Raw genomic sequence first — 16,456 nt, 5'->3', positions numbered from 1 at the left:
TTCGGCGCCCAACATGACCATTAGATGGATCATAAATGAATATACTCCCAGAACTGTTCAGAAACATTCTGTGTATTTTTCATCAGTTCAGTTCAGTTCAGTCGCTCAGTCGTGTCCGACTCTTTGCATAGTTGTCCAAATTCTGTCCTTTTTGTTTTCCAAATTTTTTTGCTATGTGAGTATTACCTATTAACTCTTAATGTAAAAAATTTTTAAAGAATCATTCAGCATTTGATGATGTGCCTACGTATTCATTGACAAGGAAAGTAATTCAAGATATATTAAGATTAAAACAATTCCATCTATATTTAAATATCCATATTTAGATAGATGAAGATTTTAAACGGAGTTAACAATGACTTCTCTGGAGACAATTTTTCTTTTTTGCTTCTATGTATTGTCTAATCTGCATATTTAGAGTCTGAGGGTCCGCTCCCTGGAGGCTCCTCTGCCATTACTTATACAACAGTGAGAATCATTCAAAATACTTTTCTTTCTACTCCATAATATTTGTATTTGTTTACAAAATAAAATTCCTTACTCCTCATACTAACCTTGCTCAGTAGAAGCTCCCTTAAAGGCAGGGAGATGGGAAAAAAAAGTACAAATGCTAAGGTTGGCTTTGGTGACAGACATCTTCTTCACCAAAGACTTTAGGAGCAACAGCATGAGGCACAGTTTTAATACTTTCATAGTTTCAAAATGGACTAAGAAATCTTTCCTTTACAACTTTCTCCCGCCACAAAGTTCAAATAAAGAGCGGTAAAACCCTTCTTCCGTTTTTCTCTTTGGGGGCTGGGCGCGTGTTGACGGACGTTGATTTCTACCAATTGTACGAGGCTTCCTTGCGCGTGGTCCTGCCTGCCCCGTTTACGAAGGGTCAGCCAATGAGAGCGCCGCTGTTTCAGTCAGCGGCGACCAAAGAAAGAAGAAGAGAGGCTATTGGCTACCGGCTGGAACTGCTGCCCAATAGGAGTAGGCCGAGCCAGCACCTCAGGCGGGCAGCTTGAGCGGCGGGCAAGAGGCTGTGGTAGCCCGTCCGGCAAGTTTTTCTAAGGGGGTTGCTGCGCCTCCGGCGACCTTGCGACTCTGACCGTGTGCTCTGGCTTCAGGTGAGGCGGGCGCTTGCCTCTACCCAGGCCTTGGGCGTCTGGGTCCGGGAAGACTTCCCCTGGGTCCCTGGACGTAGGGCCCGAGTTGGGCTGGGGGCGGGCTTGAACTCGGTGGTCTGAGGAGATTTGGGCGCTCCGGGCGGCCCCAACGGTCGGGGCCGAGGCACCTAAATTCCCGTTCTTTCGGGGCTGCTGGGGCGGCCCCCGAGGTGCCGGTGGGGCGGGGAAGGAAGGAACTCCGGATTCCTGGAACGAGCAGAGTTCGCCGCGGGGCAGGGTTCAAGAAGTCGCTGGCCCGGAGTCAGAGGTCCCTGGTCGCTCTCCAGGGAGTGGAGCCTCGGACTCTTCCTGTGCAGATAACTGCTGTCCCTCGGAGTGCCCGCTACTTGCCTCACTTTCAAGTTGAACGAAAGACCTATCGTTCTATCCAGCTTTACCTCACAGCAACACTGTGACGTAAATACTTGTATTATCCCCACATTTTTAAAGACGAATAAGTCGAACACGGAAGCTGGGCAACCGTCCTAAGTAAGGGCCTCAGGTAGGACGTGACCGAACAGGGATTCGAACCCAGGTCGGCCCAACTCCCCGCCCGCGCCTAGTCGTCTTTTTAATTGGGAGTCTTCATCGCACCTAGCGTGGACATTGGTTGAAATCTGAGTAAGAAAGCTTGGGAAAACCACGGGATTTCTAGGACCGGGCTGCTCACGTCAGGGGGGGAGGGGGGAGGGACCTGCCGACGCGCGCCTGCTCAACCCCAGGCCTGGCGGGTTCTGTGTTGGCCCACATTGATGGGGGAAGCTTTGCTCCAGCACGGCGCCGTGTAGAGAACTTTCTTCCAGGATGACGTTGTTCTCTATCAATTCTGTCTGTCAATATTGGGTGCTGATATGTTCATAGAAGTTGATTGGTTTTGCGTTTTTAGGTGTATGTATGGCGGGTAATTCAGTAAGTATTTAGCATCTACTGTGTACTTCTTGTGTAGGATACACCGATGAATGAGGCTGGGATTTGGCTCTGGGCCTTTCACATCTCATCAGAACTTTTGTTCTCTAATCAGAACTGGCATATCATGGGAAGAAATTTCACTTTTTAATGTTAACCATACTGAAAAGAGCACAGAATAATTTTTAAAAGATTCGTGCATTCACCACCCCTATCTAACAAATCTTGACTTTGACCTTTTGGTAGAGTTTTTCTTTCTTTCTTTTTCTTAAATAAATAAATTCTATAGTCAAAACCTCATATGTACCCCAGCACCTTCCCTCTCCTGAATTGGGTATTTTTCATGCTCGGGCTTGTTTTATACTACCTTATATTTATAAATCCATATAGTAGTGTGGTTTTGCATATTTTTAAGTGCCCTAAAGATGGAATTAATAACGAAGTTTCATCTGTAGTCTGCTTTTTTCTTTTCAGTATAATTTTTGAGGAAATTTACTGAATTGGGATTCTTAGTTGGAAGAAAGTTTATGGTTCCGTCTTGACCAGAGGTTTTGCTTCACGTTTTTCTCCATTTTGAGTTCTTGTTCTTGTACTTCAGTTAGTCAGGTATTCTGACTTAACCTTTTAAATATTATTTTTTGCTGTCTTTTGTTTTCTGAGAGTTCTTCAGGTTTATTTTGCAATCCTTCTATTAAAGCTTTTATTTTGATTTTTTTCCCTTGGCATTTTAAGTTTGGATTTATTATATTTACTTACTTTTTACCATTTCTTGCATCACATTTCTTTTTTCCAAGTTTCTTCTCTTTGTCTGCTTTGGTCTCCTCTCATGTTGGAGGCTTTTCTTGAATGTCAGTTGTTCTTTGGCTGTTTGTTTAGCAGAGAGCACTCCCCCTCCCCCCAGAAAACTGATTGGAAGCTGTGTATGAATGACTGAACCTTACCAACCAAGGGACTTTTACCATTAGATGTAAGGACAGAGACCTAGCCATTTTCTTGAGATTTACAAGTGTTAGTATTTATAGATCTTTTCTCTTCAGCTGGTTTTCTCTAGAGAACAGTCCTCTAATCTACTGCCTTGAGGCACAGAGAATATGTAAAAACCAGAATATTGCATTCTGGATTTGTGCAGCTGGGGAGAAGGGTTGGAAGTGTTTCACACTTGTGAAAGTTTGTAGAATTTCACTTAACTCCTTGTTTTCACTGCTGGTCTTAAGTCTGTGTGGTTCAAAATTCCAGTTTTCTGCAGCATAGGGAGAGGTGTTTTTTGTTTCCTTGAGGAACAGATTACTTTCACAGGCTTTCAGCTGATCCTCCTTTCCATCTCCATCTTTCAGTGCTGTCTTCTGTGATATGTTGTTTCTACAGTTCCCTCAGTGGAAATTAGCTTGCTTTTCAGTAGCACACAGTCCTACCAGTTTTGGTATGGAAAACTGATTTGTATGTCTCATACACTCTTTGCTTTGTGCTTGTGACTTATTCTTTTTTTAATGCTATTTCTTGCAAGGGGATCAGGGTCATGTTCATGGATTTTCAGGAATGACTAGGAAAGAAAAACATACTTCATCCACTGTGTTTATTGGACTTCTCTGCATTTATGCTGACCACTCCAGTCTGGCCTCTACTCACCACTTTTGGCAAACAGCTCTTTTCTAGATTATCTGTCACCTCTGCATTGCTAAATCTAGTGGCCATTCTTCCCCTCAGTAGCACTTGACACATCTGACTGTCCCCTCCTTGCATCATTCTTCCAAGACACCACACTCTCCCAGGTTTTCTCCTACCTCATGGTCTTGGTTTCTGGGTTCTCTTCCTATAACTGTTATCCTTTTAATGTTAATGTCTCTGGTATTAGTCCTTGGCCTGCTTTTCTTCTATCTCAATTCCTTCTTAGGTAGTTAATCTATCCCAAGATTTTAAGTGGCATGACTATACTGAGGATTCTTAAAGCTGTCTACTCTTCCATCTCCACTGCTACTATAAAGTGGTCACTTTGCCTGCACTTTTCCTCTCCTACAGTCCTACAGAAGAAACTCCTTACCAAGGCCTTTTAGTGAAAGTGTTGTGTATCATCAACTTCACTCCTCATATTAAATCTCATACTGTCTGCTCTTTCTTACTGTGCTCGTTATGCTGGGCTTCCTAGTTTCTCTGATGCACTAAACCCATACTTAGCAGACACCTTGTATTAATTTTCTTCTGAAACTCTTTCTTGGCTCTTCATATGGCCAACTTTTTTTTAATCCTTCTTGTCTTGGTTTAATTTTCACTTATAAGAGGCCACCTCTCACTGTTGTGTCTTGCCCCCCACTCCCAAAACCAAATGGCACAATATATAATTTTTCACATTGATTTGTTTATTCTCTCATTTGCTAGAATGTAAATTGTATTACGCTGGGTCTTATCCACTTATCTGTTTGCCTCTGTGGAGTGTCTGACTATATGACAGATGCTTAAATATTTCTTGAAAAATAGACTAATGTAGTGGAGTAGAGACAGGAAACAAATAATGAAAGGAACATAACCAGTGCTTAATAAATATTTATTTAACGGACTAACAAATGGACTTAGAGACAGAAAACAAAAGATGGGGAGCACGTGTATACCTGAAATTAAAAAAAAAAAAAAAATTAAAAAATTTAAAAAAAAAAAAAAGAAAAAGTTGAAGTAAATAAAGGTTGCTCAGCCTTTTTGGAGGAAATAGGTAAATTTCTGTTTTGAGTTATTAATTATTTTGTGGAAATGTTCTTTCTGTGTTTATTTTTTGCACTTTAGTGCCATGAAAGATGAATATTGCCTACTAAAGTTAAATATAGCATTGTATGCATTTGTTGTAGTAAATGTCCATATACAGGTCATGACAGAACTGCAAGAGGTCTGGGGGATTATTTTCAGTAGTTCAATTCTCTTATTTTATAGATTCTTTCAAAGACTAGTGCTATGATCACATGCGGAGAAGGCAATGGCACCCCACTCCAGTACTCTTGCCTGGAAAAATCCCATGGATGGAGGAGTCTGGTAGGCGGCAGTCCATGGGGTCGCGAAGAGTCGGACACGACTGAGTGACTTCACTTTCACTTTTCACTTTCATGCATTGGAGAAGGAAATGGCAACCCACTCCAGTGTTCTTGCCTGGAGAATCCCAGGGATGGGGAAGCCTGGTGGGCTGCTGTCTATGGGGTCCCACAGAATTAGACACAACTGAAGTGACTTAGCAGCAGCAGCATGATCACATGACTTTATGTTTTCGAAGGGCAAACAGGATAACTGGTTAAAAGTCCTTATTATAAGAAAAGAGCTAAAATCATCTTTTTAAGTTTCTCAGTTTTGTCAAGAATGATCTTAAACATTAAATGATAGACATAATTAAATAAAACATGCCACGTAGCTGATACATTTTACTAATACTTTTTACAAATATTGCTTCCTCAGTGATGGCTCATGAAGCAATGGAATATGATCTTCAGGTGCAATTAGATCATGGTGCTGCAGAACAGCCTGCTCCTGCTGAGGTGGTCAGCAGCCAAGGGGGACCACCCCTGCTCCAGCCTCCTCATACTGAGGAGGTCAGCAGCCAGGAGGGACCACCCATGTTGCATCCTGTACTTGCTGAGGTGGTCAGCATCGAAGGAGGACCACCTCTGCTCCAACCCATTCCTGAGGAGCTGATCAACAGCCCAGAGAGAGTGCCGCTGCTTCCGCCTATTCCACAGATACCTATTGAGCTAGAGGAAGTGGAGCTCTCAGAAACAGAGACTGTGGGGAACCTCAATCCAGGAGTTTTAGAGGAGTTTAGACCGAGATCTGGTGCTAACCACACTCCCCAAGTGACTTCATTGGATTCAATGAACAGCTTCATCAGTGGGCTGCAGAGACTTCATGGCATGCTGGAATTCCTGCGACCAACTTCAGACCGCAGAGTGGGGCCCGTGAGAGCGAGGAGGAGTAGGAGGAGTTCTGCTTCACGGAGGGCAAGAGCAGGAGGGTCCCAGAGGACAAACAGTGCCAGGTAAATAGATGTGTAAATAGTGGGATTAGTACCCTGATTGGGAATTATGAACCTTAGGCCCCGATGATAGCCCCAGTGCTGCCAGGAATTGGCATTGTGACTTGGCAAGTCAGGTAACCTTTCTGAACCCTCAGTACCTCATAAATCAGATGAAAATAAAATTACTTGGTTTATTTACTTCGCAAAGTAGTGGAGAGGATAAAGGTATACAGATAGGTTTTGAAAACTTGTTGGTAGTTTGTTGGCAGTGATGTCTGTAGAGGCTGGCTTTTCTTTCGAGCATTTGTCTCTCGTACATCATATATATATATATTTTTTTTTTTTCTTTTTTTTTTAACTTGCAAGTCCACTCCACTTGCCCGAGATTCATTGTTCATTGGCACTGCACTTAGTGGTACAGTAGATTTTGTAAGATGGGCAGGCTGGATTTAGAGAACCCTTGTGAAAAGTAGAGTGTGAATTAATATAGAACTTATCTGACTGGGAAACATTCTAGCCCTCCTCACCTGATACTGTGTTGTAGAGTTAAAAATAATTTTCTTCCATAGGATTTGGTTTGAAATTGCCTCTTGAAGGGGTTAGCTGTCAAGTCTTGACAGTTATTATGAAGAATAACAGTTGTCTATGTTTTAATCTGTTTTTTAACTTCTGCTTTATTTGAAATACTTAGTTCCACAGTTGGCTCTCTAAATGTCTTCATAATGTTGAAAGAGACTGAATTCAACCTTTTCATTTTAAATGTGAAAGAAACTTGGACCCTGAGAGAATGATCTATTCAGGGTCTCGGAGTGACAGTACAGAGGAGGTTAGAGCTGATGTTGGAACCTGGATCTGACTGTTGTCTACAAAAGCAAATAAAGGAAGCTTCAATCAGATCCATTTTTCTAACACTATGAAAATAATGTGGGGCTTCCATGGTGGTCCCGTGCCTAAGACTCTGCACTCCCAATGCAGGGGGCCTGGGATCAATCCCTGGTTAGAGAACTTAATCCCACATTTGGCAACTGATAGTTTGCATGCCACAACTAAGACCCGGTACAGCCAAACAAATAAATAATAAAAAATAAATATTGAAAAGAATGAGATGGCACTAAATAGTGGTAGCTGGGCCATCTGTTACCTGTGTTTTACAAATGAGGAAGATGATGGGGTGATTTATGATTTGACTGAGATAACCCTGGAATTGGAATTGTGCCTTCTGATTCTGAATTTCAGCATCCTTTTCAGTGGATCCTGCTAATTAGTGTATCAGGGCTGCTGTTACTGTAGCTGTAGTCTAATGCCTGGTCAATGCTGGATGTGATCCATCAAGGGTGAGAAGAGCCTAGTTCTGTGTTGACAGGAGTTGCAAGTGCATGCTACTCTGTTATTTTAAGGTGCCATTTACAATGATTTTCAAAGCAAAGTAGGATTTCATATATTTGTGTCATAGATGAAGGTACCTTGTCGTGCAATTTGGCGACCCTGTTGAAATAATAAGGGGGCTGAGAATTGAGAGTGGTATCCTCAGGAACTGTGAAGAGGACTCTTAAATTGTCCTCAGGCTTGGTTGTTCATACATTGAGTGAGTGGGTGAGGGGATTGTACTTGATTGAGGACATTAGTGTAATGAGTTCACAGGAGAACGACACTTATAAACCAGACACCAATTTACAGAGAAAATTAGAAACAGCACAGAGACCAGATTCTCTGGTATTGTCAGCATGGTTCTCCTAGAGGATACTGACACACAGAAGCCAAACTCTATAATCAGAAAATTTCTTGATGTATATAGAATCTGTGCTCAGGGATTGAGCTACAGAATTTAGATGTTAAATGATGTCAGTTTGTCTGTCTCCACAAAGAGAATAAACCTTCCAGGCAAAGCACTGTGCAGAGAACATGGATTCTGGAGCCTGATAAATGAGACATTAAAATTTTTTGCTGTTAAATATTGTGTTGTGAATAAATTCCACACTAAATTCACACAGAAGTCTGAGCTTTCCCAGGACTGATTTGCTTATACCTTCTGAATATCTTGAAGTGAATTTCTCATGATGGTGTTTGGCGGCATTTACTCACCTGACACACTACCCCTGCACCCGGTATTGGGAGCCTGGGCCAAGGTGAGATGCTTTTGCCTCAGGCTCCACCACATTGGGGGAATCTACCTAGTGGGATATTCTTCCCAACTACTTCTCAATCAAGGTCACAAACTCCTTTCCTGTTTCTTTGTTTGAGGCTGCTTGATTCTGACTGTCAGCATCATCATTCATTTGTCAGCTATTTGTAACACTCCACTATGTGAGAGACTGAACTTTTGCCTTGGAGATACATACATCTGAACAGGACAGATCAGGGTATCTGTTTTCATGGAGCTTATGGAATCTAGGACTACAGAGGGTAGGCAAGGGGCAAGAATTTATTCTACTGTTATTTAATCTAGAGATGATGAGTACAGGAAAAGAGGAGGATTTTAAGACTATACTCCTAACCACTGTCTCCCAGTTGCTCTTCATAGTCCCCTGCTGACCTTGGAAATGCCTATTTGCTAATAAAAGCAATTTTTGCTGGTTTCTATATAGAATGCTATTGATATGCATGTAATGATGGTGGTTTAGGTGCTAAGTCATGTCCGACTCTTACGACCCCATGGACTGTAGCCTGCCAGGCTCCTTGCCCATGGGATTCTCGAAGCAAGAATACTGGATTGGGTTGCCGTTTCCTTCTCCACGGGATCTTCTGACCCAAGAATTGAACCTGGGTCTCCTGCATTGCAGTAGGCAGATTCTTTATCTACTGAGCTATAAGGGAAGCCCTATGCTTGTAATAGGTTAACTTTATTATGTATTTCATTTAGTTCAAATGTTCTTAGGCAGTGCTGCGCTTATGTGCTTATCCTCATGAGTAGCTATAGCTGCTGTTCACGCATAGTTCTTAAAAATAAATTTGTAAACTTGCTTAGCATTTTCTTAAAAAGGCAAACCTGAGTGCCATTAGTGCAAATGGCAGAATAAGGACCTCAGAAAAATCCTCTGTATCGAATCAATGAAACAACTGCCAACATTTATCAAAATCAACTATTTCAGTATTCTGGAAATTATCCAGTGCTTATAGCAGTTCAGTGAGTGAGTCTCAAAGAAAGCCAGTTGAGTCTCAGTAAGAACTGTGAGCTTTGTGGCATTCCCTATTCCCATTCTCTTCAGCTCCATAGTAGTCTTGAAAACTGCCTGTAATCACAGTGAAGGGCCAGTAGCCTAGAAGCAACTAGAGAGAGTAGAATGGAATTGGAGGTACTTTGAAACCTCAATCCCAAAGAATTCTTGTTTCACCTGTTCAGTGATTTCCTGGAAAATGCCACTTGAAAGGTTATTCCTGGCTTATGCTTAAAGCCTATTCCCCAGGATCTGCTTGAGGCAGTGGATGGTCACTGGGGCAAACATTAGACTAATCAAAAAGCCTAAAAGGAAAAGCTGGGGAATGTGATCTTCATATGGGGTTTTAAAAAGTTCTGACATATTCATGGGAATCTAAAAGGCCACATACATGTCGAGGGCTGTGTGCAGCTGTACCCATGCTCAGGAGAGGCTTAAGAAGGCACTGAGGCAGTTAGCTCTCATCTCTGGCTGACCTTGAGGCTCTGCATAAGCAAGAAATGAAGTATAAGGTAGAGTTGTCACCTGCCTGGCTGATTATTGATGATGTGCCCCAACACACACGTCAGATACCTCAGTGAAGACTGGGAGGCTTACTGATTCCAGGTGTTTAAGGAAATCTCTGTCTAGTCATGAGCTGAGCACAAAGCTAACCAGCACGCATAGCAAAGAATGCAAACTTTATAGAATTACTTCAGAAAGTCACTAAACAAACAGTAGCAACTATAATAAATAACAGCAACAAACCCTGGGAATGGTGAATTCTCATTTCCAGAGTTATCACATTGTTTTATGAGATGTCCAATTTTCAAGAAAATATAAGATGTGTAAAGAAAATATAATCATTACACAGGAAAAAAAATTGTTTATGAAGAAACCAAAATGTTGAACTTACTAGATTATTTAAATATATTCAAAAAACTAAAGCAAAGGATAAAACATCGTGTCACCAGGTAGACAATTTTAATAAAGAGACTGAAGTTATAAAAATGTACAAAGTAGAAATACTGAAGTTGATACATGTACTAAATGGAAAAAAAAGTCACTGGAGAGCTCAACAGAAAGTTTGAGTGGGCAAAAGAGAGAATGTCTAACTTTTTGGTTGTTTTTTTTTAGCATTTTTAACTTGAAAAATGGCTTAAAATGAGAATTGAAACAATAATGACTGTAGCCAGACTTAATACCCCCAAAGACCTTGGTCTGAGTAGCTGCAGCAGCAGAGTTCATGAGGCTGTATTTGATCAATAGGGCCGTTTTTTGTCTTGCTCACTCTCTTTTCAGCCCCCTAATATCAGCAGACAAATTGCCAAGTTAGTTTTCTCTCTTTCTTTTAATGTATTAATGAGTCATGTCTTTAAAAGATATTGACAAAAGAAGTACCAGTAAAGTAAGATTAGCTTTTAGCAGAAGGGTCCAGCTTCAGTGTGAGCTAATGGAATAATTGAATGGAAAGAGCATATGTAGTCCAGTCAGCATCTGCCTGAATCTCTGTTCCTACTTCAGCATTTAATGGCCTGGTGATGCATTAAAATGACTAGGATTTACCTCCAAATTACTGTGGATTATTCTTGTGATGATAGTATGTTGTACTAGAATTCTGTTGTCTTTCTCCATGTGTAGGTTGAGAGCACCGTTGGATGCTTTCTTTCAAGCGAGCAGGACCCAGCCTCATTCATCAACCACCTCTTATGATTCAGAGACTAGGAATCTTGTCTCTGATGACTTGCAGGTATCAGGTAGTTCTGATTCTGACAGTGACAGCTCCACAGAGTTTGAGGAGGGAGTTGCCCAGGCAGAGGAGCCTGAAGCTGTTGTTTTAGAAGGTGAGTATTCTTTATCCAGATTTCATTCACAAGGTCAACATCCGACAAGCTTAGGCTCCAGAAGGCTAGAAACTCTAGACTTGTGTTTTGATACTTTTCCTCTTCACTCCGGAGGTCATAGATTACTGCTTTATAGTACAGAGCTTACACTCAGTCAGTTCAATCGCTCAGTCTTGTCCGACTCCTTGCGACCCCATGGACTGCAGCATGCCAGGCCTCCCTGTCCGTCACCAACTCCTGGAGTTTACTCAGACTCATGTCTGTTGAGTTGGTGATGCCATGAGCTTACACTGGCCATAACTATACTGAAAGGATTTTATCTGGCTTGCAATTTTATGTGATTTGTGACCCACTGAATTGGTCACTTTTTTCCAAGTCTGTGATAGGAGATTTACAGGATGAGCCTAGGGCATCTTATTATGGTAGAAAGCAAAGCTGTATGTCTTAACAGTTATGTCAGTAGGCATAGGTGTAACCTTGAAAGAGAACCTAGTGGCTTAGGGAACTTTGAGCATTTTGGGGCAGTTTGAGCATTAAAAAAAGTAATGAATGTATTCATAGGGTCTTAGATTGAAATAGCATCAGTGAATTCTTCTTTTTTTTTTTTGGCTCCTTAATATGTGAGATCTTAGTTCCCCAACCAGAGACTGAATCTGCTCTCCCTGCCATTTCTAATTGGTAGTGTTGCTGTAAAAGGGAAAGCTGTGGTGAGTTAGGCTCTCCTGCTAACCTCATACCTGACTTATATCGTCTTTTGTATGTTACCTGTCCCATCATTTCTGGAAACAACTTGACAGAGGAACTAGAAGACACCTCAACAGACCAAGAAGTTATATGTGCTGGTGGAGAAGACACTGTCCCCAAACAGGTAATATGAACATCCTTTTAAATTTGCATTTACATTTAAAAAGGAGACTGCAGGCTAAAATTTAAAACTCATAGACTTTGTCGGCAGGGGGCCCAGGTGTTACTCATCATTTGTGTGACTCCTTACCCTTAGGTTTAAAAACAGAGGGTAGGGGAAGGTTTGAAAACTTGTCCTGCCCACCTAACAAGGTTATGTATCAATTAAAATAGCAGACATGAATGCAGTTTATGAACTGTCTGGCAGAATGCTTGCTATGAGATAAACCGTTTTTATTTTTAAAAATAATATCACTGTCCTTAATATGAGACATATTTATATAAACTGTGGACCCTGCCAGTTCTGAAACATCGTTGATTCACTTTTTGCATGTTTCTGTTTTTATTTATTCTCTTTAGAAAAATTATGCTCATGTAAATTTACTTATATGTATAATTTTTTTCTTTATTGAAATATAGATGACATACAATGTTAGTTCCAGGTGTACTGCAAAGTGACTTGGCATTTGCATACATTATAAAGTGATCACCACAATAAATTTAGTAACCATTTGTCCCCATACAAAATTATTACAGTATTATTGACCACATTCCTCATGCTATATGTTACATCCCCATGGTTTATTATTTTATAACTGGAAGTTCAGTCAGTCAGTTGTGTCCAACTCTTTGAGACCCAACGGATGCCAGCACGCCAGGCTTCCCTGTCCATCACCAACTCCCCACTGCTTGCTCAGACTTATGTCCATCAAGTTGTTCATGCCATCCAACCGTCTCATCCTCTGTCGTGCCCTTCTCCTGCCTTCAATCTTTCCCAGCATCACGGGCTTTTCCAATGATCAGTTCTTTGCATCAGGTGACCAAAGTATTGGAGTTTCAGCTTCAACATCAATCCTTCCAATGAATATTCAGGACTGATTTCCTTTAGGATGGACTGGTTGAATCCCCTTTCAGTCCAAGGGACTCTCAAGAGTCTTCTCCAACACCATAGTTCAAAAGCATCAATTCTTCAGTGCTCAGCTTTGTGATCCAACTGTCACATCCATCCTTGACTTCTGGAAAAACTATAGCTTTGACTAGATGAACCTTTGTCAGCAAAATAATTATCTCTACTTTTTAATATGCTCTCTAAGTTGGTCATAGCTTTTCTTCCACAGAGCAAGCGTCTTTTAATTTCATGGCTGCTGTCACTATCTGCAGTGATTTTGGAGCCCAAGCTAATAAAGTCTGTCAGTTTCCATTGTTCCCCCATCTGTTGGCCATGAAGTGATAGGACCAGGTGCTATGATGTTAGTTTTCTGAATGTTGAGCTTTAAGCCTGCTTTTTTACTCTCCTCTTTCACTTTGATCAAGAGGCTCTTTAGTTCTTCACTTTCTTCCATAAGGGCGGTCATCTGCATATCTGAAGTTATTGATAATTCTCCCTGCAATCTTCTTTATCCAGCTTGTGATTCATCTAGCCTGGCATTTCTCATGATGTACTCTGCATATAAGTTAAATAAGCAAGGTGACAATGTACAGCCTTGACGTACTCCTTTTCCTATTTGGAACCAGTGTGTTGTTCCGTGTCCAGTTTTAACTATTGCTTCCTGACCTGCATACAGGTTTCTCAGGAGGTAGGTCAGGTGGTCTGATATTCCCATCTCTTGAAGAATTTTCCACAATTTCTTATGATCCACCCAGTCAAAGGCTTTGGCATAGTCAATAAAGCTGAAGTATATGTTTTTTGGGAACTCTCTTGCTTTTTCGATGATCCAGCAGATGTTGGCAATTTGATCTCTGGTTCCTCTGCCTTTTCTAAATCCAGCTTGAACATCTGAAAGTTCTCGGTTCACATACTGTTGAAGCCTGGCTTGGAGAATTTTGAGCATTACTTTGCTAGCATGTGAGATGAGTGCAAGTTAGTACCTCTTAATCCCCTTCAACCTGTTTTGTCATACCCCGCCCCCCACTCCCTTCCCTTTGGCACTCACCCATTTGTTCTCTATGTCTGTTAGTCTGCAGGTTTTTTGTTGTTTTATGTTTTAGATTCCATTTAAGTGAGATCATATGGTATTTGTCCATAATCCATACTGTTTCCTTAGTGGCTGCACCAGCTTATGTTCCTACCAACAGTTCACAAGTGTTTCCTTTTCTCCGTATCCTTGCCAGTGCTTGCTATCTGTTGTTGTTTTGACGATAGCCATTCTGACAGGTATAAGGTGGTATCTCTTTGTGGTTTTAATTTCCATGTCCTTGATAATTACATTCATGTATTACCTAAATCAAATCCTTTATACAGTGGAAGTGAGAAATAGATTTAAGGGACTAGATCCTATAGACAGAGTGCCTGATGAACTATGGATGGAGGTTCGTGACATTGTACAGGAGACGGGAATCAAGACCATCCCCAAGAAAAATAAATGCAGAAAAGCAAAATGTCTGTCTGAGGAGGCCTTACAAATAGCTGTGAAAAGAAGGGAAGCAAAAAGGAAAGATATACCCATTTGAATGCAGAGTTCCGAAGAATAGCAAGGGGAGATAAGAAAGCCTTCCTCAGCGCTCAATGCAAAGAAATAGAGGAAAACAATAGAATGGGAAAGACTAGAGATCTCTTCAAGAAAGTTAGAGATACCATGGGAACATTTCATGCAAAAATGGGGCTCAATAACCTACAGAAATGGTATGGACCTAACAGAAGCAGAAGATATTAAGAAGACGTGGCAAGAATACACAGAAGAACTGAACAAAAAAATCTTCATGACCAAGATAACCATGATGGTGTGATCACTCACCTAGAGCCAGACATCCTGGAATGTGAAGTCAACTGGGGCTTAGGAAGCATCACTACGAACAAAGCTAGTGGAGGTGATGGCATTCCAGTTGAGCTATTTCAAATCCTGAAAGATGATGCTGTGAAAGTGCTGCACTCAATATGCCAGCAAATTTGGAAAACTCAGAAGTGGCCACAGGACTGGAAAAGGTCAGTTTTCATTCCAATCCCAAAGAAAGGCAATGCCAAAGAATGCTCAAACTACTGCACAACTGCACTCATCTCACACCCTAGTAAAGTAATGCTCAAAATTCTCCAAGCCAGGCTTCAGCAATATGTGAACCATGAACTTCCAGATGTTCAAGCTGGATTTAGAAAAGGCAGAGGAACCAGAGATCAATTGCCAACATCCACTGGATCATCGAAAAAGCAAGAGAGTTCCAGAAAGACATCCATTTCTGCTTTATGGACTGTGCCAAAGCCTTTGACTGTGTGGATCATAAGAAACTGTGGAAAATTCTTCAAGAGATGGGAATACCAGACCACCTGACCTGCCTCATGAGAAACCTATATGCAGGTCAGGAAGCAACAGTTAGAACTAGACATGGAACAACAGACTGGTTCCAAATAGGAAAAAGAGTACATCAAGGCTGTATATTGTCACCCTGCTTATTTAACTTATATGCAGAGTACATCATGAGAAACACTGGGCTGGAGGAAGCACAAGCTAGAGTCAAGATTGCCGGGAGAAATATCAATAACCTCAGATACGCAGATGACACCACCTGTACAGCAGAAAGTGAGGAAGAACTAAAGAGCCTTTTGATGAAAGTGAAAGAGAAGAGTGAAAAAGTTGGCCTAAAGCTCAACATTCAGAAAACAAAGATCATGGCATCTGGTCCCATCACTTCATGGCAAATAGACGGGGAAATAGTGGCTGGCTTTATTTTTCTGGGCTCCAAAATCACTGCAGATGGTGATTGCAGCCATGAAATTAAAAGACGCTTACTCTTTAGAAGGAAAGTTATGATCAACCTAGACAGCATATTGAAAAGCAGAGGCATTACCTTGCCAACAAAGGTCCGTCTAGTCAAGGCTATGGTTTTTCCAGTGGTCATGTATGGATGTGAGAGTTGGACTATAAAGAAAACTGAGCGCCGAAGAATTGATGCTTTTGAACTGTGGTGTTGGAGAAGACTCTTGAGAGTCCCTTGGACTGCAAGGAGATCCAACCAGTCCATCCTAAAGGAGCTCAGTCCTGGGTGTTCATTGGAAGGACTGATGTTGAAGCTGAAGCTCCAGTACTTTGGCCATCTGATGTGAAGAGCTGACTCATTTGAAAAGACCCTGATGCTGGGAAAGATTGAGGGCAGGAAGAGAAGGGGACAACAGAGGATGAGATGGTTGGATGGTATCACTGACTCATGAGTTTGGGTGAACTCCGGGAGTTGGTGACGGACAGGGAGGCCTGGTCTGCTGGAATTCATGGGTCACAAGGAGTCGGACACGACTGAGCAACTGAACTGAACTGATAATTACTAATGTTGAGCATCTTTTCTTTTTATGTGTCTCTTGGCCATCTCTTTGGCAAAATGTCTATTCCCGCCTCCTGACCATTTTTAATCAGGTTTTCTTTGCTGTTGAGTTGTGTGAGCTCTTCATTTATTCTGGATATTAACCCTTTATCCGATATATCTTTTAATATCTTCTCCTATTCAGTAGGCTGCCTATTCATTTTGTTGTTAGTTTCCTTTGCTGTGCAAAAGCTTGAAGTTTGATACTCTGGTTTGTTTGTTTTTGCTTCCTTCCCTTGCCTGAGA

The 16,456-nt window shown here is 41.4% G+C and overlaps 1 protein-coding gene across 2 annotated transcripts in view; it reads left to right on the top strand.

The window, feature by feature from the left end:
* Positions 1–350: 350 nt before the first annotated feature.
* The window catches only part of RFWD3 (ring finger and WD repeat domain 3), a 34,686-nt gene continuing 18,580 nt past the window's right edge, over positions 351–16,456 (top strand). The window contains exons 1-4 of one of the 2 annotated variants that reach the window (XM_061386718.1): positions 351–1,112; positions 5,487–6,063; positions 10,818–11,020; positions 11,818–11,888. In XM_061386718.1, the coding sequence (XP_061242702.1) occupies positions 5,489–6,063; positions 10,818–11,020; positions 11,818–11,888 (849 nt within the window). In that variant the 5' untranslated portion in view covers positions 351–1,112; positions 5,487–5,488. The remainder of the gene's footprint in view (positions 1,113–5,486; positions 6,064–10,817; positions 11,021–11,817; positions 11,889–16,456) is intronic. The other variant, XM_061386717.1, reaches the window with a different exon arrangement.

The sequence above is a fragment of the Bos javanicus genome, chromosome 18, assembly GCF_032452875.1.
Source record: "Bos javanicus breed banteng chromosome 18, ARS-OSU_banteng_1.0, whole genome shotgun sequence".
In the NCBI taxonomy this organism is placed as follows: Eukaryota; Metazoa; Chordata; class Mammalia; order Artiodactyla; family Bovidae; genus Bos; species Bos javanicus.
This window is presented reverse-complemented; position numbering and strand designations above follow the sequence as displayed.